The following is a 24892-nucleotide window of genomic DNA, read 5'->3' as shown; positions in this document are numbered from 1 at the left end:
TTGATCCTTTTTTGTAATTGATAAGATTAACATCTGTGTTACTCTGATATAAATTTTGTCACAATTGATATCATTCGAATAAAACATATAAAGGGAGGTAACCTAAATTTGTTTGTAATTAATGTTGTGGTGGGCTTTTGTTGTAACCGTAATTCATGACTGTCACACGCACTTGTCTCATTCAGCCATTTGCTGCGTAAATCTTACCATACGGGCCTTTTTGACCAACTGGCACACCTCTACAGGATCTGTCCATCATACATAGAAATCCTGATTCAGGCAAAAGTTACAGAAAAAATTCTAAAGAAAGAAATAAAATTAAGAAAAAAACAATAAACATAACAAATGTAAAAATGGTAATATAAATATAATAAAGTACTGCAAATAAATTATATATCTATCTATCTTGGTTATATCTATTCATAATAAGTCTATTACTATAATCTTTTGAAGGATACAATAAAGAGTAATTACCTAACTATCTATCTTTTTAACAATAATAAACATAATAATCAGTAACAAACATAACAATAACAAATTACTAATCATTATTAGCAGATCATTTGTTCTTGTTTACCCGATCATAGTCTATTTCGGATTGTAGGTGCGTATCTAGTTTGCAAATGTCAAATGTCAGTTACTGTCCACAACAAAATAACTCAAAACTCTGGACTTTATACAGATCCGACTTAGCTCGCGATAAATTATTAAAAAAGCTTTTCTGAGAATAATATTCTTTTCAAATTTTTAGTTGGTTTTCTTCGAAAATAAATATTTCGAGAGCATTGTTTCACATTTTGAATGTTCGTTAATATTTCACTAGATGTTATGAATAACTTAATTATTTAGTTATACAAGCCAGAACAGAAAGATATTAAATATTGTCATTTTTGTAATAATGAAGGTTAATTAGGCATGTCTTTAAATAAGATAATTTACCGTTTGATAAAAAAAAAAATCACTTTAAAGTATAAAGTTGATAATTCTTTTTATTGTTTGCATAATATCAAAATAACTTATTCCATCAATTTAATTTTTAAATACTTCATATATTGGTTTTGTTTTATCTGTTTAATAATTGAGCTGTATAATAATATGCAATTCTCTTCGGCAGTCAATACAAACAAAAGTAAGTCAATAATGATAGAGCGTATATTGCGGCTTATGAGTAAGAGAATTTAATTGACAAATGTGAAATCATTATTATAATGTTTATATATCAGGTACATAACCGTCAATTACTTTATTTCCTGATTTAATATAATGTACTATTATGTTAATAATATAGGCTACGATCAAGTAATGAAAAAAACTGCATTTATCATTTATTAAAATAATGCAAAAATCAAATAGGTAATTTGAATTAACAGACACTGAATAAATTTCCTAGCATTTCAATTTCATTCAACATTATTAAAAGAATATTTTTATATTATAATTTCAGCCGTTAATTGTCCATTTCTGGACATAAGCATAATATAATCCCCATAAGGGGAGTTTTGCCAGTAGCTGCCACGCTTGGCAGGCGGGTTGGCAACCGCAATTAGGCTTTTAGAGATGTTTTAAGAGGGACGCTGCTGCCAATCCCTCACCTTCCCTTAGTCGCTTCTTAGGACACCCACGGCAAAGATAGGGACGGCCTATGCCGGGGCATACACGGCGAATTAAAAGAATATAGCAAGTAATAAATGTATATAAAGAAAATCATTAAAAATATTAATAAGAATATTTTTACATAATTGTCTAAAACCCCTATGAGATCACATTCTGAATGACCATTCAGAAATTAGGTTAAGGCCTCTTCAATCATAACGATGTTTATTATTAATCTTGTACTTGACTTACACCTTGAAGATGTTACCTAAATGTTAAATATCTATAATTAATCACATACAGACCTTTAATGTTCAAAAAGATTATTATGATTATTAGTAGGTATTGTACAATATGGAAATATTATAATTTCGATTTTGTTTTGTTTTGTTAAATTGAATATAATGTCTTAAAATTCAACTAATACATTTATCTAATTTCACGCCAAGTCAGATAGACAGAGAAAATTGAGTTGTAAATGGATTTAATTCTTAAAGCATATTTCTTGTTTTAGTAACTTTAGCTTTATATCTACATACATGTACGTTCATTTCAGATGACCAATGGAAACTGAATTATTTTAAACTAGTGATCCGCCCCAGCTTCGCACCGGTGCAAACTTTACATACAAATATCCCGTGAAAAATATAAAAGAAATACATAAGGTATATAATTTCATTTTGTGGTTTAAAAGAACTAAGTGGAGAAACAGACGGTAACTTTTTTTAATATATAATGTAAATAATTGTGCGAATTAAATAAATGTTAATATTGATTTTCAGTAGATAACGAAAATTGAAGACGCCTATTACAGGCCGAAAATATGCCAAAATGAATAAACAAGACAGCTATCTGAAACAGGGAATGCATATTTGTGCCTGTTGTTACTGGGGATGGTGATAAATTAGAGGAGGTTTGAGTAGGCGTTTGGGAAGGGAGGTGGACAGTCGCGCTGTACTCGCACACCTGCGTTTCGCAGTGATATCGATGTGGAAAATATTCACAGTGAGAACTGAAATTATTATTGAGCTATAATAAACGATAAATCGTAGGTATCTATGACATAGATAAAGAATAGTATGATACGTATGAATAATAATATAGGAAATCATCAAAAAGAAGTTTATACATACATATGTACATCATATAAGATATCCTTGATGAAGAGATGGATGGGACCGTAGGTACTGCCCTTAATCTATATAATGGATAATCCAATTCAATTGACAAGTGAACGAGATAGAATAAAAGTTCTTAGATAAATAACTATATGTATCTACCTACTTCAATATCTTTGACACATTTTTAATTTTGTAAGTTGAGTTATTAGTTGAATTGCTGAGTTATATGCTGAGTTTGAAGGGTGGGTTATGGCAATAAAGTACAGGATATGGAAGCATAACATTTCAGTCCTCATAAATGACAACGAACGAGAGCGTCATGGTGTATACTGTGACGTTATATAAGCGATGGTTTTTTGCCCTGTCATATAGGCCCCCAGATTGTTTACTATTTCGTGTATATATGTATACTATTATAAAAGTCGTGTATTAATGTTGGACGTACATGGATACTCGAAAAACAATATAGTAGGCGGATAACAATACCCTACACAGTTGAAATTAGTGGGCTGGAAATTGCATTACAATGAAGCACAATCCATAGTCGAAATTGTAGGTCTTGGAAACGGGGAGTGTCGCGTGCCAGACGCCTATAGCGTGTACCTAATCTATGTGATCGATGCCGACTCAAATATTGCCCATTTCAATATACACGAAATCGTTCATTATACTGCAAGTATTCTGCCAGCTACTTGTTTTTATGTTAATACAGGAAGTTCTCGATTCGCCCGTATTTGTACGTGATGCAATAACATCCGCTAATTCTAAATTTTAATAATTATTTCTCCATTCGATAGGATTTATTTTTCTGTAATTTTATCAGGATTATATTAGGTTTTTAACTAACTGTTTTATTATAATTTAATAATTACAATTAATAATATAAGATTTGCAAAAAAGTGAATTTTTTAAAATGTTTCTGCTGATATAATTCACATTTAGTGTAATACAAAAAAGTTCTTAATTCGACTACATATTTTTTTAATTGTACAATACGCAACATCTTCGTAAATTGGGATTCATTTTAATTCATAAATAATATATGTTACATATATATAAATATAAAATTTAAATACTCTTTTGTATTTTTAATATAATATAGTACTTATTTATTTAAATTTCATATAATATATATATTTTTTAACGCTATTTGTAACAGAAAGTTACTAATTTATAGATAAATATGATATAACACAGATAAATAATAGGTATTAACATATTTTTGTAATTAGGTATTTTATTAAATTGTTTACTATTCATTTAAGCGAGGTAGTAAAGCTGGACGTTTATTAAACCTACTGATTATACTTGATTAAATTTTCTATTGGAATACCTAAGCTGGCGGCCTGAAGTTAATAATTGCTAATATATCAATCGCTTTCATTAAAATACTATTGCATGCATATTTAGTACAGTAATACATATGTACATAAAACATCAATCAAAATGGCGACAAGATCATAAATGAAGCTTTTATAGTATAGTGGATTTTTTTGGGGCAAGTAAACAATAAATAGAGTGGATCGCATATGTTACAACTAGCTATAAACCGCAAACTTTGGCTGTATACTAATAGAATGAAAAGCTATCCTGTGTCATTCAAGGATATGATGGTTTTTCTCTACCTTAAATGTCATTAACAACCGCTCAGCCATTTAAGTGTGATTGAGTAATAAATATTTATGTAAAAAAGATAACTGCCCTAGATTTAAAGACTGATTGTAAAAAATCGTTTTTTTCTATTTAATATTTTTTTTTTGAGATAACTTAACAAGCGATTAAACATATATAAAAGTAATTTGGCTTCCAACCTCTTTAGATCACTTTTGCGAAAAAAATCACAATGAAGGCCTATAAACTTCTTATCTCCTATTTTTTTATAGCATGAATAATTTTATAATATTTTATATGAATAAAGAGATGTATACAAGAATAAACATATTTGGCACCCGTATTTTCTGTCTAACCCGTAAGAGACCAAGCGTGAAAATAGATAAGTTTAAACAGAGTCTATTTGGAAACGACGAAAATCGGTTTCAATCGAAATGAAAGCATACTTATTATCCTTACTGTAGGTGTAAATGATGATTGAATAAAAGCAAAGGCTTAGCCGTAGCTTATCGTCGGGGTATTAACCCATAAAAGAGGATCCACCAATTCCATTATTATAGATATCTCCTCCATTAACTTCAATTGTCAGATGACAAGAATGGAGATCACAAAATATTCCTTTGGGATTAGCTTAGTGCCTTTTAGACGTTTCTTATAACGTCAAAGTAAATTGTAAGCGACCATCTTTAGGATTTAGAGGAAAAGCGATGACTCATATGAGAAATAAGAAGCTTAATATTGTATGTGATGTTATTAGATAGTATACATGTTTATCAATATTGGATAATCCCAATATACAAAAGAACTCCATACTAAAGTATATTGCATTATGCGAAAATATTACAAAATTTCTGCGAATAGTAATTGCATATCAGTTTGTATATTTTCTAGATATTATTGATATTCTTTCTATCTAATAAGTAAAAAGGATTTATATAAGGTTCCATTTTTAAGGGAGTGTTCTACCAGCAAAACTGAACATTTTCCCGAATAAACATGGCTAGCAAATCAATACAATTTTTGAGTTTCCCCGTAATATGTAGTAGGGTACACTGTCTGTATGTAAATCTTAAATTTGTGGTCTTAAAATTCTTTTGTTATAATATTAATGTTAATGTTTTCGAATTTTATGTTTACGACGTCTTATAATAAGTAATAAAATATAGATGCATATAATAAAATTATATACACGTTAATGTTCATATGTTTATCAAATTTCAGTATGACTGCGTAACACATATTTTACTGAACTAAGTGTTATTTTGCGGAATTCCATATCATTGGTTATGGTTGATTGGAACTATATTGTTAAATTCTTTAAACATTTGTATGTGTGCGACTGCAAACATTTAAAGATTGATTACTATTATTATTACCATAACTTCTACAAATTTCCACATTAGCCATCAATATCTGACTGCCATTTCGTCCACGCACGTTTTGCGACACGTGTTTTACCTCTAAACGAGGCATCTTTAGGCGGATTAATAGGTCGCTGCTCGGAGCTTAGTGTTAATCGTTCGAGTTATCGCAGTTTGGGTGTCGAATATTTATTATATTTAAACTTCTTTATAATTTTCTACATTCATTTAAATTGACAGTCTTGTAAGAATGTATCATCTTAATATAATGTCTAATAATATTATTACAAACTGAGTATATAAAAATGAGAAATATTGTGGTACATTAAATGCTGAACTTTAATATAAAGAATGCAATATTGTCACCAAATCTCTGTAAAAGGCGTTGTTATAAAGGTAATATTAAACTGTTCAATTTGTCTACGTTGCTCCACGGTGAATAGAAGTTTCCGCGTGTAATCGCCTTTTTCTAATTATTGCGATAATTCTCCGTTATTATGGTTATTAGTCATCGGGTGAGCTATAAAGTTTGGGCGGGTGTGCCGAAACCTTTGCTTGAACGACTCGACTGAGTGAAAAGTTGATATTGTGTAGATGTTACAGTAAAAGCAGAAATATTACAAATTCTAGCTAGAGTTTCAGAACATAAAATATTTGAAAATTTTAGATTTTAATAGTAATTTTTATATTTATCGACATGAATCAATAAATTTTAAATTAGATATAAAAAAGACTTTTCGGACTGTTACCAATGGTCTGATTGTGGCAGATTATATCGATTAGTAAATATTATTATTAGAAACGTAACAGGTAAAATTTAAAAATGTTTACATTATAATTAACTGTGCAATTGTGAAGAAAGAAGGTTTTAATAGTTTTTTTTTTACTATATTTTTACGAGTACACGACTGTTGCTAGCAATAAAAGGTTTGCTTTATCGGATTGTGATGACTTAATTTAAATATGTGTAGCAAATATGCTGTTCTAAAAATACTTTTATTATTTAATAAATTATAAAATTAAAAAGTAAAACCTAAGATTTGGTTGAACACTAGCGAAAATTTGAAAATCTCAATTACTATGGAACAGTTTCATATACAGTTACAGTTTGTAGTCTTATCAGGTTTCTCAGGTATTACTGAAAAATATCAGCATTTAATATAGTTCGAGCTTTTACAGTAACATATAGATAACCGATCGCAAACTTGAGTCGGAGTAGTCATAAAATATCCTCGAATTTGATATAAACTACTGAGTACAGATATAAAATTTATGAATATCGGAAGTATCGGGATTGTGACTGGTATTATTCTTATTTTCTTTTATTTTAGAAGATTATAATAATTCAAAGGTATTTTATTAAAAATACTGTAACAGAGAAAATAGAATACAAAAGAAATATATGGTTTAGTCGCAATAGAGTATTTAAGATTTTAGTACTTTGTAGAGGTTTCTGTTGTAGAATCAGATGTAACTTGTAGTTAATAAGCATCACCAGCTAAGTAATTAAATTACTTTTACTCGGAAATTAGGCCACGATGAATTTGCTTTCTTGTGTAAAACACTATACCAAAATGAAATATGAACCCTCAGTTATAAAATACTAACTTATTTTATATGTTAACTAATTTAGCGTTATTCTTATAGATAGAAATTAATGAAATTTAAACTGATAATTTTATCACTTTTTCTATTTATTTTATGTCACAAATTGAAAATACTGTAAATGAAATTGTACTGTTTTGATTTTTAGTCAAAATATTATTACGAATTCATGATGATATCATCAAAAGTATTTAAATAATATATATATATATATATATATATATATATATATATATATATATATATATATATATATATATATATATATACTATAGATACTTCACAAGGAGAGAAAGGCATGACAGATGTGTATGTATGTATCTACATATGACTACATGAAGAACTCTTGTGCCTAGCAACCTTTATATACTTTATATACCCGTATTGTTTTATCATAGTATAGTATAATAGTACTAGTTTATATACCATAGTACGAAGAACCCCTTCCTAATCTCGCCTATGTCGTCATGTTTGTTATATGACCGTTTGAGAAAGAACCCACCGAGCTCGGTAGGTCTACGTGTATATATGCACATTTGCGTATCTACAGACGTCATCGGTTTGGGTAGTAGTGACAGCCATAGATCACTCCGTTTTTGTATGAAGTGTCCGGGGTGCGGTTGTACACAAAGACCTTTGACGTGGCTTCCCAGACGAGGGCTTTACGTGCATTCTGGTACTAAGTAAGAAATGATAATATTTTCTATATGATTCAAATATTAATTTGAAATATTTAGAGGTTTAGACTGGGATTTGATCTCAGGTCCGAACGGAACGTTTAATGACTGAGCTGTCACTGTTCAGATTTATATTAATAATATTGAATGAATGATTTGATTATATTTAAGTGCTTACATTTGTTATGATTTCTTTGTAGACTACCCACACACAATAAGAAAAATGATGCCATTAAGATATTTTTATTTTCTCATCCTCTCGCCTTCACTGATGTTATAAATAGGTTTTTATGATATTGCTTGTGTTTCCAATTCATTCATCAGACCATTCTTCCATATATAATTAAACAATATCATTAACAATTTATAAGTATAAGTGTCTATAGATTTAATGGAGAACTAGCTGTACGCGCAACTTCATTCGCGTTTACTACCTATGTATGTGTTACGTTAAATTTTTGTATATGTGTATGTCATCTATTATTACTCTACATAAATAATACTATATATTTTCCTTGATGATAGATGATGCCTTGATGAGCACTTTTTTAAATTTTATTTTATAACCTATATTAGTTAAATATACTGTGATAATTTTAAAAATTAATATGGGAAACAATTTTTTAATGCTGATTATCAACATACATATTTTTTTGTCCTATATGAACTTTGGTACACAGGTCGGTGGGCCTTAATTTAACAAACAAAAAGTATACTTTATATATTAATTAACGCAGGTAAAGCTGCGCTTATACAACTAATGTAAGGATAACGAAACTAAAAAAAACAGTATAATGTGAAATAATATCTTGAGTTTCATCATAAGCCAATAATGAGGTATCTGAATAAAACACTTTTTAAACCGAGAGATAATTATTACTACAGAAGTATAAAGAGAAAACATTATATTTCAAAACGGTATAAATACAGTGTAAATGAAGTCAAAGACAGAGATTGTGAATCCGTAATGAACGAATGAATAGGTCTGCGGTGTTCCGTGAATGTACAAGGACAGAACGAGATAACTTTAGATCAAAACAACATAAGGACAATATTTTCATTTAGGAATTTTGCTTTGCTTAGATTAATTCGATTAAATTCGTTGTATATATATACTAGTAATTCGCCCTGGTTGGTACCTTACGTAGTACAATGGGTTAAGTTATTTTTGAGTTGATTCATTACAAACTTCAAATTTTTTCTTCCTTATAATATTAATTTATATACTCAGTAAGATTGCGAGTAATTCAGAGCTTCCCCATTTTTGAAGTCGGTTCACAATAATAGAGCGTTGCCGTGACATTGAGAACCCTTGTAACAGACGCGGCGAGACAGGACAAACATGATTATATTGACCTACTACCGTTTATACGAGTATTATTTAAACAAGCTCTTGCCTGCGACTTAGTTCGCATGGATTTTGGAAATAGAAGAACCAATGAAATAAACCACTTCTAATTGGAAATAATAAATAATAATATTGTTATACACGTATGTAAAAACTACATTCAATTTGGTGCAATTGTGTTTGCGTGATATTGGAACAAACATGTATAGGGACAAATAAAATATTTAAAGTAAGTATATTGTTTTGTTGTTTACTGATTTAATAAGTTATGAAGTTATCTACTTCGTGCAGATCGTGCAGGAATTAAAACATAAATAAAAATGTCTTAGATGAGATTTTAGATTACTATTATATATCTATGTAACCATAGTGAAGCAAAAATTTTGTACCGCTTTTTACGAAAATTGCGCGGACGGAGGAGTATTTGGCACTTTTATAGTTGATATAGAGAAGGAGTGCAGAATGCTCATATTTTTTTAAATTATGCATAAAAAACATATTAAATCAATAAAAAAAAAATTACACACTCTTCCATGTATTTGATACATATTCTTATATATATTCTTTTGTTTATTGTTAAAATCTATGGGCAAATTGAGAACAGATTAATATTGTTTGTTTTTAACATTATTTGTCTATAGTCTTACTGAATGTCAAATATAATAATACTATAATAAATTAATTTATTATGATATATGTTATAGTTGAATTTCGACCACGGGGCGATCACTAATAAGTATAATTAGGTTTTAATCAAAGTTCAATGAGAAAGGTTTTCGTAGTTTTGGAAGGTTACCTGTAGAAATTAGAGACGGTAACGTGGGCGAAGCCGCGGTGTTTATTTCTAGAAGGTATCTCAATTGTTTACTTATTATTATTTCTAACTTTTGGAGGCTACTTACTAACTTTGTATTTAGTATTCTTTATTCTTTATTGTACACAAAACATACTGTTAATCACAATTCATTATAAACATAAAGTACAAAGGCGAGCTTATCTCTAATAAGAGATTTCTTCCAGCAAAACCTTAGTAATACGAAAACGAATAAAATAAACCATTTTTAGACAGTGTATGAAGGTGAAACATATGCTAGATTTTTACTTAGACCTTCAGAAGCACATCTAATTTGGTGCAATATTATTTATGTGATACCGGAACAAACATAGAGACAGACTGTCAATTGACAGACAGACAAAATGATTCGCATTATTATAATGGTATCTAATGATCTTATTAAGATCCCTCATATTTTTTTTTTCGAAACAACTCCCATGTATAGACATCATCTAGTTACAGTTTTGTTATATTAGTAAGATATTGCGTTTTCATCAAATATTGACAAATATTATATATACAAAGCGCTTATATATAAAGTTTTATTATACACTAGCGAATCAGCCCATGACTTTGCATTGGTGCAGATCTTTACATACGAAACTTGTGTACAAAATATTTAAATGACAGTAAAACCCACATCAGAATCCGTTACATAAATTATTAGACATAAATAAAAAAAGAAGTTATACATCTATAAAATATGTTCTTGGTTTCCTTTTAAAAAAAAAAGACTTAGAAATATTTTTATTTACATTTTTACATCTGTAGTTTAGTGAACAGCTTATTGGAATTCGATATAAATATAGATTTACGGTTAGAGATTCGAGAATAATGTATTACGTAATATAACATATTTATTTATCCTGTATTTATAGTAACACTTTTAATGTTACTATAAATACAGGAACTATAAATAGTCGTCTGAGGAAAACAAATAATATTTAAATTGTATAATGACGCTTACTTTTCCGTCGATGATAATACCATACCATGTATCATATTATTTACCTATATTTTTCGTATCTATAATAAATATTGTAGCGATAAAATCGTTGGTAAAATATGAAAGCACCCTACACTTAAATGTACATGTACTTAATATTTCAGTCATTATATAAAGAGATAGGTACTCGTTAGGGACACGTGTTGTAAGGAAAACGACTTTATGGAACGGTCTACGACAGTCACGCAGAGGGTTCCAGGATTACTACTTGTTCTATCTGCCCACCCCAAAGGGAAAAATACTTGATATTGAATTTATAATTATACAATATCACATTTACCCTTAGAATATCCTAATATTTAAATATAAATAAAATGTACATAGCCTTGGACATGTTACTCAATGTTTGTAGTCTCAAACTAAGTTGAGCTTATAATAAAAGTATTGGTTAACTAATGTAATAAACGTATATGCTTGTATATACTTAAAAATGATATTTGCAATTTTTTCTGTTATTTCTTATTATAATTGTTATACACTTAATTACAAATAAATAAATTTAAAAATATAGCTAGAATTATTTTGTTGTACAAAATTTTCAATATTTTCAACTGATTTCAAAAAGAAGAAGGTGCTCAATTCGGTTGTATTTTTTCATGTTTGTTACCTCATAACTCTGTAAATTTTAAACCGATTTAGATAACAATTTTTTATTGAAAGAATATACTTACTGGCCCCATGGAAATTATATCAAAATTAATTTAATTTTAAAAATAAAAATAACTGGTTTGTTTTAATTATTCCACGTGACTATGACGTTACGGGTCAGCTAAATATAGTTCATTGATGAAATTAGCTATCACTGAATGTTTGTTTTCGACTGTAAACAGTTGAACGCAGCAAATTACTGCGCCCACTAATGTATCTATTAGTTTAATTTAGTTTAATATTCACGCTCGTCTAAGGAGCCACGTACGTATAGGTATGTATCAAAAGGAAAAGTTTTCCAATTATCACCCGTGCAACTGAAAACAACAACATAACAAGCTAATTTAGCATTTACCGTTCTCTAGGTCAACATCTGTATCTAAGTAAGAAGGTTAATCTAAAAACGTTGACGTTAGGTTAAAACGTTTAAGCTACTGCACTCATGTGAACGAACTATATGCTGGTTATTTTTTATCTTATTCTAGAATATCCAGTAACTTCTGTTGTTCCTACATTGGAAATATAAAGGTATTAAGATTCAATACAAAAAGTTCAATAATTATTTTTTTGCTAATCGTTGTGTCATCATATAGAGATAAATTACGATAACATATTTCACCCTTCTAAAATCCAAAGAATTAAAAATGTGCATGTAAAAATATTGATAAGATTTCGACCATCAAATGCACACATATGCACATTGCGATTAAATATCGAACTTAAATACGACGACTCATCCTTCGACGAGTTGCCTTTCTAATTAACAGCATGGTGCTGTTTAAACGTTTTATGTGAACGCTATGTCAGGACATCACTTCAATTATATTTAATTGGTCAACAAATCTACTAAAACTAAAGAGTAAGGCAAGTAAGGGCAACAAACAAAAAAATAATCTTTATTTTTAGAAAAATAAATTCTATCTTTTTCATGAGAATTATGACTTTTAATGTAAAATGATAATTGATAATTATGAAGAATTAATATTGCAGATAATTTCTATTATTACCAAATTATAATATAAACATGCAACTAAAACAAATTAAGTTGCAATTGGAACATAAAAACTGAATACTAATTATTATATATATATATATATTATACTGCAATGCTGACTCATATAACACATATGAGTCAGCATTGCAGAAAATCACTCATCTAGAGCGGCACCTTGAGGAAGTTCAATCACAAAATAAATCTTTGTTGGATCACAGGCGGTTGAGTAGTTATAACGAGACCATGGATCTGTATACAGAAATGTTAAATACTACTAGTGATCAAACATCTGCTCTGCCCCTTGTGACCATAGATTTGACAAATACACCAAGCTCCTATAGTCCTAATAAAGTACTATTAATAGTAGTAAGAAGTTAAAAAAATATATAAAATTAAATAAATTTATTCGAAAATCAGAAAATTTAGTGAAAAGTCATAAAAAGTGTTTAAAATCAATTATTACTAGGAAGCAAAAAATTGACTTATCAATAGAATTAAATAATTGTAAAGAAAAAATATATAACAAAGATTTAGAAATAGATGAATTATCACAAAAAATTAAACTATTAGAGAACTCGTTGTCCAATTTATCTTTGAAATACGAATCAGCTAAGAATGAAATACATGAATATTCTGATCAGTTGGATAATTTAATAAAATTAGGTAACTACAACATGGAGCGGTTTGTTTCTCTTGCGGATAGATGTCACTGTAATTCACCAGAGTCTGATAACTATATCCAACCGTCCCACCAAAAACAGTTGAACATTGATATCTCATCCGTCATGGAGCCAGACGTTTCATGTTTACCCACACGAAACAGTACAAAAGTAAATAAATGCAGCACTGTACATGAAACCATCAGGAGAACAATTGTTTATTCAGATGAATTTGGCAAGGATTTAGATAGTTTATTATCGAACTGCCTCTCGCAACAAGTAATAAATAATTGTTTTCCGGGATCAGGTATATATAAGATTATAAAAAATATAGTAAATGAAAAATATGATATTCACACGACCCTAGTAATAGCGTTAGGGAATTGTTTGCATATGCGTAAATCTGATATAGTTAATTTAATAAAATCATTATATAATATAGTGGAGCTTGGTATAGGTAAAATATTATTATGCGCATTTCCCTACTCTCAATCCCTGACTAATGAACAGAATAAGTTCATTTATAGTATAAATAATTTAATTTATTCGATGACATATCATTGTAATGATATATTTTATTTTGAAAGTAACAAATTTGTTACAAATTATTATATGACGGGAGGTAATTTTTATCTTCCTAAAAAACAAAAAAAGACTATTGCTAGTTTACTAGCGTATAACATTTATGATCCCATTATAAGTAGTATAACGGGTTTAATTAGTAATATTAGTAATTATACTAATAATGTGACATGTGTTAATTTAAACTAACATCTACGACATTGGTTAAGCCACAGGATATGGTCATTATTCATCAAAATATTCGTGGCTTCTCCAGCAAAGAATTAGAATTAAGTCTTTTCTTAGAATCTAACAATGTACGGGTGTTATGTCTGACAGAACATTGGCTTAAACAATATGAAATAATTTGTCCTTTTGAACATTATAATATAGCTAGTTTTTTTGCTAGGAACAATGCCATTCATGGCGGGTCAATTATTATTTTAAAAAATGATGTAGAATATAAAAACCGTCAAGACATTGTAAATATTTCTATTGAGCAAACAATTGAACTATCTTGCGTAGAATTAGTTACTTGTATAATAATTTGCGTTTATCGTCCGCCATCGGCTTGTTTTGATTCTTTTGAACTGGCTATGGAGGAAGCATTGAGACGAGTCGCACGGAGGAATAAAACATTATTTGTATGTGGCGATTTTAATGTTGATTGATTATCGGAATGCTCAATAAGCTTAAGATTGATTAACTTATTTAAATCATTTAATTTGCACAATCTTTTTTTAGAACCCACTAGGGTCGCAGGAAATTCTGCCACTTGTATAGATAATGTTTTTTGTAATTGTGAAGTAAAGGTGAAAATGAATTTCGACTGTCTTGGATCTGATCATTACGGACAAAAAGTTATAATTGAAACTAAGGGATCCAAAGGGACTCAAACAATTACATGCAGACAAATAACACAAAAGAATTTGGCACGTTTTAAAAATAAAATTGAACATAAAATATCTAGTGTCATAGTACCTCAATATGACCCGGACATTGTATGTGAACATATTTTTAATTTAATTGAACATGAAGCTAGCAGTGAATTTAAAACAAAAACATTTTCAACTAGTGTAAAATCAAAGTTTTGTGACTGGGCCACGTTTGGTATTTATAAGTCTAGGGCTAATCTTTACGAACTTTACGAAAAACGAAGCTATATATCCGATCCCTTATTTCATGAACATGTAAAATCTTATTCGAAAATATTTAAAAAGGTTTGTCATACAGCTAAGTCTCTCTATTTAGGTAAAATAATAACTAAATCTAAAGATAAAATAAAAGCCACTTGGAAAGTAATAAATAGCGAAACTGGAAAAGTTAATTTTCAAAATAGCAAAATAGCTTTAAATATTAATAACAAATTGGTAAATTCCGACACAGAGGTCGCGCATACATTCGAATCTTATTTTACTAATATTCCATTAATTACGACACAGGCTCTAAAATCTTCCCCGTCTGCTGCTGAAACTTTACTAACAGACAATGTTAGCAAGTCATCAGCTGTATTTAACTTTAGACATACATCATCAGTAGAAATAATGAAAATATTCAAACAGCTTAATAATAAAAAAACAGAGGATCTATGGGGTATATCTGTTAAAATACTGGATAGTATAATGGAAATTATTGCGCCCTCTCTTGCTTTTATTTTCAATAAATGTATAAATGAAGGTAAATTTCCTAACATAATGAAAATTAGTAAAATCATACCGCTTTTTAAATCTGGAGATAGGAGTGACCCAATAAATTATAGACCGATATCCATACTCCCAGCACTCAGTAAAATTTTTGAAAAAATAATCCTTATGCAACTTGTCAGTTATTTCAATTTAAATAATTTAATCCACAATAGTCAATTCGGTTTTTCCAAAGGTCGTTCAACTACAGACGCAGGTGCAGAGTTGCTTAGACACGTATTTGCTGCATGGGAAACTAAAATGGATGTGATAGGTGTTTTTTGTGACCTTTCTAAGGCTTTTGATTGCGTTGATCATAATACATTGCTAAAAAAACTTGCTTTTTATGGCGTCAAAGACAATGCTTTAAATTTAATAAAATCTTATCTATCTGATAGAATACAGAAAGTGAAGATTAGCAACGCTACGTCTGACGGGTCACTTGTGCAAATGGGTGTACCTCAAGGATCTATTCTCGGTCCATTTTTATTCCTAGTTTACATTAATGATCTCCCATATGCCATGCAGGATAGATGCGGCATAGTATTGTTTGCAGACGATACTTCATTGATTTTTAAAGTTAATAGAATGACTAATAATTATGACGATGTAAATAGTGCTTTGCGGCGTCTCCTGCACTGGTTTACAACTAACAATCTTATGTTAAACGCTAAAAAAACAAAATGTGTTAATTTCTCTCTATCTAAAAGTTTCAATACTAATTGCAATATTAAATTAAATGACGAATCTCTCGAATTTATAGAATCTACTGTCTTTCTAGGAATCACACTAGATAATAAAACACAATGGGGTGCACAAATTCAAAACCTTGCAGCGAAACTAAGTTCAGCAGCTTTTGCCGTGCGTAAAGTTAGACAGTACACTGATACTGATACTGCTAGATTAGTCTATTTTAGTTATTTTCATAGTTTACTCTCTTATGGAATATTACTATGGGGAAAAGCGGCAGATATTAAGAATATATTCATATTACAAAAACGTGCCGTTCGAGCGATCTACTGTATGAAGAGTCGTGACTCATTAAGAGAGAAATTCAAAGAGGCAAATATTCTCACCGTTGCTTCTCAATTTATATATTCAAATATTCTATATGTTCATAAAAATCTTGACTTATTTCGAAAAAACAGCAATATTCATAATATTAATACTAGATTTAAAGACAAACTTGCTGTCCCCAAGTATCGTTTAGAAAAAGTTAATAGGTCTTTTATGGGAATAGGTATAAAAATTTACAATAAGATACCAAAGGATATGTTGGAATTACCCTTAAATAAATTCAAAACATCTGTTAAATCATATTTACTGAGCAAAGCCTATTACTCACTAAACGATTACTTGAATGACGAGTGTGCATGGCAATAGTTGTTCATGCACTGAATTTTCATTTAATGTTAGACATAGACACCTATATAAATATACATTGTAAATAAACTGGCTTTAAAAAAAAAAGTAATTAAATTGAGTTTCTTGCCAGTTCTTCTCAATTGGATCTATATACCGAACTGGACGGTAGGAAAAAAAATAAAATTATAATGTAAAAATTTGACGTTCATAAGCGGCTAAAATGTCCTACATGAATAAATGATTTTTGAATTTGAATTTGAATTTGAATTACAATAATTGTGTTAATTTTTTTTAAAAAAGTCGATGTGTAGGTTTAGTTCCAAACAAAAAAAATATTAATAAAATAATAAATTTACAAACAGATATAATAATTTTCTTATTAGTAAGAATATCTACTAAAAAGTTTTAGCTATTGAAGTATTTTGTATAGTTCTTTTATGATAAATTCTTAATATGAAAGGAAAGTAAGTGATAAAATACTACTTGTTGAAATAGATTTGTAAAATGTTTTATTTTGATAAATAAGGAAATTAGTTCTCAAGTCAAGAGTAAGGTAAACAAACGAAGATAAACATTAAGTAGTATCAAAATGAACATGAAAAAAACAAGAATAATAAGTGTATAATATTATATAAACTTTTTCTGCAGTCAGTACTATCAAATCATTATGCGATAAGAAAGCTATAAGATTAACTATCTTGGACCGCTACTGAAGATGTTTCCGCACAAACACAAACATAATACCACGTCTTTATATGGTCGCACACAATGAAGTAAAAAGTTTGAAGGGCATGCCGCATTACGTAGACAATCTAAAACTTACCAATTATTATATCACAGTTTGCTTGATCGTTCACACATCTAATATTATTTAAAAATGTTAATCTTAAGTATATATGACGTTTACAGGAAATTGTTTATTTGCTTATAGTTTAATATTCGTTAAAAAGCAAACAAAGAGCAAATCAATAGTCAAAGTGCGTTCAATTTTGTAAATTAGAGACGGGCGTTACTTAAGAATGCTTGGCCCAATTTTCTGATTTATGTGCTCATGACACCAATATAGGTACATACATATACTTGCCTACTTAATAATGATTTATCTTTTTCGTACATATTTCGTGACCGCAGGGAATTAATGAAGAAAAAGCCTCAAGGGAGAACTAGTACTAATACTGAATAAACTTTCAAAGAAACTCTTGGAAATGTGAAAGACTGCGGTATCTATCTTTATGTCGGTTTCAGCGTCAGAAGTTAGAAACTTAATATGACGTTGGACGGACTAGCCCTCAAAAAGCCAGACTAAAGTCAGAAATGAATAATATTCGTAAGGTTATTTTCGGATATTAAAAAAAAAAAAAACAAGCGCATCAATATTAATTTACGTAGGTATCAAAATTTAATTAAAATGTTACACCGTTTACGTCAACTAAGTATTTCGTAGGTCCTTCTTTTTTTATTAAATGATTAATTCGCATTCTCAAAAGAAGCTTAGCGCAATTTATTACTTTTAAAATTATCATAATAATATAAAGTGATAAATGTCAGTGAATATATTAGGTTATAATATTATTACATTGCGGTGTAATACTAAGTTAATATTATTTTTACACTACATACACAAGTTTGTGGGCAATAGATAGAACAAGGAAAAATAAAAATACGATTATAATAATCCTTTGGTTACATTTGATTGAAAAGGAATCTTATAATTTCGTCATGTCTTTCCGTCTGTTTATTCGAATAATATTCGAAATATAGATGTTTCGATGTTCATTAAATTTTTTTGAAAGATGGGGGAAAGTAATCTTAAAAATTTGGAGAAATAACGAAGAAAAAATTTTTGACGCGCTTCGCCATTTATCAAACCTTTGAATATTTTTCTTGCATCGGGTGATAACAAATATGACAAACGAGGTGTCATTAAATAGATCTTCTTGAATGCATCAAAAGTGTTCCACGAGTTTCTTGATTAGTTGCCACCTCCGCAAGAAACAAGCCTCCAAAGTATCTTAAATTGGAAAAGTTTCCCCCTTGCTTTTTCAGTATGCACATAAAAATTTTATATCAGTATTTTTCAGACGGGATAGTAGTATACATTAGTTACACCTCTTAGGTATATATAACACTTATAAAAACTACTAATCACTAAAATTTTTTTCAGATGTTCTAATTTTAAATATTTTTAATGCAATGTACAAAACATCTCGTCATTTGTCGGAGTGTGTGTTTCGTTTTAAAATAAAATTAATGCTATCATTAATCATTAGTCACTATTAAATTGCCACGATTCACGTTTGTATGACACAATTGTGTGAAACGATTTGTATGTACAAGTTGGAATCTACTTGTTACATGCTATCATTAGGTTTATAAATATATGGATTGATGTAGACTTGTTCCCATATATTTGATAGTGTACTCTAAATTACTATGTCACGTGAAGAATAATAAAAGACAACAATTTAAAATAAAACTATCAATACTGAAATGTTAATAATAGAGTTTCTAACTAACTATAGTTATAATCTATGATACAGGTGTAGCTATGAACATGATTGTAATTTCGTGGAATATGAATATTAGCATTGAAATTTCAACCTTAATTATAAGCGGTAACGATATTTTATAAATTCTTACATAAAATTTCGTTAATGTCGGCTCTCGACCGTACTTTTTATAATGTAATTTCATTTCAAATATGTTGTAGACTATTTTTGTTTCAAACAAAATGTTTAGAAAACGCGGCTGAGTTTATATTTAGAACCTTATGTATTTTATTCTGGACCACAATGAAGAAAAGCTTCAAAGGATTTCCATAGCTGTTGGGTTAAATAATTAAAGCGACAGATTTAGGTGTAATGTCTTTATAGTATATACCATCTAAACTACGTACAGTAATAATTTTATCTTCTCGTATATATTTATATTCAAAGACAGAGGTGGGAAACCTTATGGGCCGGATAAATGTACGAAATTTTACATAGAGCCGAAAGTGTTGACAGAAATATCATTTATTTTTATATTGAAACTAAGTAGATGTTTTGGCTTTATAAGTGATTTAATTTCTCTCTTCATCTCCTTAAAGGTTGATTAACTAATGGAAAGTTAGATGCCCATAATCAAGAGGAGTTTTTCCATTAATATTTTATAGTATTACTAGATTTAGAAAATATTACCTTGCCATATAGTATCTTCGGCAAAGATAAAGAGTTAATAAAATTATTTAATGGACAACTAAATACTCCTACATTTTACCGAGCATATTTGAAGGGGATTACTCACTCGGGTAAATTTATTTTTTAAAAAACGGTTTTTACCATCGCTAACATTTTTTAAATTGGTTAGAAATAGATTTATTTAATTGTCCTCGTTATATCTGTGGTAAATATTTATTAGTTGTAATAGATCTCTTATCAGTATTCTTATGTTACGGACTAGGAGTCATCAATTCTGGATGGCCTGGCATCTGTCTACTTCGACTCGAGATCTATCGATACTTTTCCAGACTTATGGGCCAAACCGTGAGTGGGATTGTTAGTGGCCACTTTCTAGAAATAGATCTAATTTATTAGTTTTTCACGTATTAAACGTATTCATTTCTGACAGTTTAGTTACATTTTAAATGCGTTCCGTAGAGGCCTTTTAAAGATTTGTAGGAACGTTTCTTAAAAATCTAATAACTAAGTATATGACTGATATCCAAAATGCTCAGTAATATATATACCTAGTAATTGGTTTATGTAGTCCATAGGGGCGACCGATATACTATAACGTTGTTAATGATTAATCATTTATTATGTTGATGACATAGTTATTAGGTTAAGTATTAGCATTAATAAATAATTTAAACAAAAATTTAATAAACATTTATTTATATTATTTAACTACAATACATAAAATAAATATTGTAATAAAATCTATTAAAATATATATATAATTTCATTATAATTTGTTTGAATTGTACTTTTTTAGTCGCATGTTACTGTATTTATTATAAGAAACGACATCATATGAAAACATAATTCATTGATTAATATCAACGGGTGTCATTCGTTGAGGCGATATCTTAATATCAGTTATGGATTAGAAGTTGGAGTTGTGTGAGTACCAAGGCTTAACGAAAGTATTTTATGTGGCAATGGTAATATTTGGAAGGAAAATGGCAAACGAATGGAAACTCTCCGGAACAAGTTCGCCCTACAACCAAATTATGTATCACGCAATTAATATGAGATAGGTGAAAACTGCTCTCAAAATTAATTTTTAAAGAATGATAATATGTTTTATTTATTTATTTATACTTTTGCACAAAAATGTCTACGGGGCGGACTTAATGCCTGATGACATTCTCTACCAGTCAACCACCACGCCAAACAGAGAGAGCAAATGGCGGTGCACAGATTTAAGAAAATAGCAAATTAAATAAATATTTTAAGAGATAACAATTTATGATAAATAAACATACGAATATAAAATAATATACTTACAAAAAATATACACACATAAATCATATACAATACATATATAAATAACCATACATAGTATATACTAAATTAATAAATATATAAATAATAACTAATTATATAACAGATTAAGGTTCTTCATTGTTGTGATAAATTGAAGTAATGTTTACGAAGGGTTGTAAATAAGCAATTATTAATAAGTAAGTAAGAACACATAAAAATAAGCCCATATAAACTATATTTATATATATTTTTCGTAATATATTAAAATATAAAAACAATAGATGTAAACAATTATATATATTTAATTATCATATATCCTATAGCGCCTCTAATAAAAATGCACTCAATTTTTTTGTTTGCATTAAATTATAATTCTTTCCATGAGAAATAAGAAGGGGAGGCCTAAAGTTAACTATTTGCATAGGAATTTTCAAATACTCTACATTAAAAAAAAATACTATATAAGTAGGACTAACAATTTTGATAAAAAACGTGTGTCAAAAACGAATCATTATAAAATAAATATATTTATATCTAGACGCACAACAATGCGTAAACAAAATACAGTACTGTACTGTATACGATTCAATTAATATTATGTCATAATTATTTACTTTTAAATCTGAATTCTAAACAAAAACAAAAAACAATATATATATATTAACTAAAAAAGCGATTCACGAGCAAACGTTGGTATTTTGAAGTTTTATCTATTGTTACTAGATCGTTAATGGCGTTGTATGTCAGAGTGTATTTAATTTAGCGTATTTCCTAATTGTTAAATGAGTTACATTCAATGTATTTCGTATTGCATTATCTTTTATATTAACCAATTGTTTACGAAGGAATCGTACCGTGTTTGCTATTATATGTAATCAGCCCTTTATTTGGGACCCCCAAGCGATCTTAGCGATCGCTCCTTCCTCCTCGTGGGAAACGCCTGGCCGTTAATATGAAAGTTTTATGATACCAATATATTAATGAATGCGTAAATTAAGACCCGTTTAATTATTGCTAGCGAACAGGTGCTGAATTCTTCGAATGTTACATATAAGAAATTGCTTCTTGAGAGCTTAATTACTATTGATTACTATTAGAAATGAATTCCCTAATAAATGGTAGTGGCGTAGCTATGCTTCACCTTATGCTGTGTATGGATTGGATTCCGAACAATACATATATCTATACGTTTCTTTGTTTACTGGGCATAAAACAAAGAATAATATTATTTTGTCCATGATGAAGTTGATTAGTACTTATTTATACTAGATTTAGGAGACAGAGAATTGTGAACCTATATTTAAAAAAAAAACATAAAATATAATTATCGCTGAAAATTCCTATTAAAAAATTACATAGAAGTTTTTAACATATTGTAATAATTGATATTTTTAATATTATGAAAATAAATTGGAAACTTGGATGTTTGTTACTAAACCATATTTCAATAGCAAAATGTATTTGAATGTAATTGTGTATGTGTACAACACAGAAAAACTTACATCCTAGATTCACACATAGCATTTCTTATTTTATCATCTATTTTGTAAATCCTATTTTACGAATCTCTGAATCTTTTTATTACTCAATTGTCTATTTATATAATATTATCTGCAGTAAAATCTTTAAGAACCGAAATGAAAGTTAATGTACAAGCAAGCGATAAACATAGACGTGACTAAATTATAAAAACGGATCGCTTATTTACATTGGCATATTGAAGACATTTATTTCAATATTTTGTTTAGTAAATTTAAATAGAAATCTATATTAGAATATAATTTAAAATTGTACTTATATTTTTATTAGATTATTAATTGACAGGTAAATAAACCTATAAAATTTAAAAGAATAGTTGTATGCATACAAGAAGCTAATCCCAATATTGTTTGAGGCAGCACAACGTTAACACGTAAGGGGCACGTCCGGCGCGCATACGGAGGGTTAACGATTATCTAATGGGATTTTTATGTCAAGTGGATACTCACTCTTTATGTCGTAAAGCTCTTCTAAGTTCTGTGGGTTCTCGGCCCAAAAGACGTATCTCAATGCCTCGTCGTGTACATTGGCGACGCAGAAACCCTTCAGCGGTGGAACTCCGTTCTTCGTGAATTCTGCCAGCAGGTTGGATAGCTCATAGTCAGCCTAGAATAAGTAATAAAAGTTATTTAGATTTATTCTTTAGATTTACAGTTTAATTTCAATTATTAAATATAGGTACACATAAAACTACTACTGCAACTTGATACACTACATTAAAACAATTTTAAAACAGTAATACTAGACTATGTAAGATTGGATAATTTCCACACCACGTACAGTTTCGACCAGGTGTAAATCGCTCAAAAATGAGCGAGTCTTAAAATTGTTCAAGGATTATTATATGTCTCGGAATTGTATGTTTTAAAATATATTTAATAAGATTCAATCGAAAAAGAGCGATCAGATATTCCGTACTTTTGATTAATGATGAGCTATTTATATTGAGTTCCGAATCGTACGTAGTTTGAAATACTCATAATGAATCACAAAGGCTTTGAAATAATCACATGGTTAATGGATATTATTGGTTTCAATTACATCCAATAGGATAATGTATAAGATAATAATGTATTAGTAACATGTTGATTTAAATACCGAAATACACATAGAATGTCTCATACATTTGATTTTAGTGCAATGTAATGTAAATTCTAAAATAGAGTATTCATTAATGCGAACCTAGTATTTGAGTATTTCAGTCAGTCTATTCCCTTATCGTAGCGCTACACAGTATGACACTATTTTATTGTATAAAATGAGAAAACAAAATGTACGCAATTGTATGAAAATGGTTTGAATTTCCGTGCACGTGCCAGATATCATTGCAGAAAATTATAAGCGTCACCATACAATTGCTACAGAAATTATGTTTATGTAACTTCAGTTACAAGCAGAGTTATACTGATTGAAATTAAAACAATGAAATTGAACATCCGTAATGGCGAAACGGCGAGTTTTAATTTGTTTCAAACGAGAATTTTTACATACATTAGTATATAGATAGTAAAGTAATTAAGACATTAATATATAGATAGTAAAGTAACATCAATAGAGGTTGCTTTACTATCCGTTAAGACAATATCTAAATAAATTTATAATGCTAGTGATGGATATACGCTTTAGTACCTAGTAAAATATTTTACGATATCATTAGATCATCAGTATCACAAAATAAAAAACTAGCGATAAAGTCAATAAGGTGGAGAAAAAATGCTGTTAGTTCAGTGCTTACAACATTGTAACAAGCTGAAGCTAAAGTGAATATTACAGAGCTGCAACATTACCCACGTTCCCTCAAAACACGTTTTGTGACAT

General features: G+C 29.1%; 1 protein-coding gene across 4 annotated transcripts in view; it reads right to left on the bottom strand.

Annotated features, from left to right (window-relative positions):
• LOC113520702 (uncharacterized) overlaps positions 1–24892 on the bottom strand; it is a 131327-nt gene that overhangs the window by 55641 nt on the left and 50794 nt on the right. For all 4 annotated transcript variants that reach the window (XM_052896755.1, XM_026906112.3, XM_026906120.3 and 1 more), the window contains exon 5: positions 23524–23680. In XM_052896755.1, coding sequence (XP_052752715.1) covers positions 23524–23680 — 157 coding nt within the window. The remainder of the gene's footprint in view (positions 1–23523; positions 23681–24892) is intronic.

Source organism: Galleria mellonella, unplaced genomic scaffold (genome assembly GCF_026898425.1).
Source record: "Galleria mellonella isolate WM207_F2 unplaced genomic scaffold, CSIRO_AGI_GalMel_v1 utg33, whole genome shotgun sequence".
NCBI lineage: Eukaryota > Metazoa > Arthropoda > Insecta > Lepidoptera > Pyralidae > Galleria > Galleria mellonella.
This window is presented reverse-complemented; position numbering and strand designations above follow the sequence as displayed.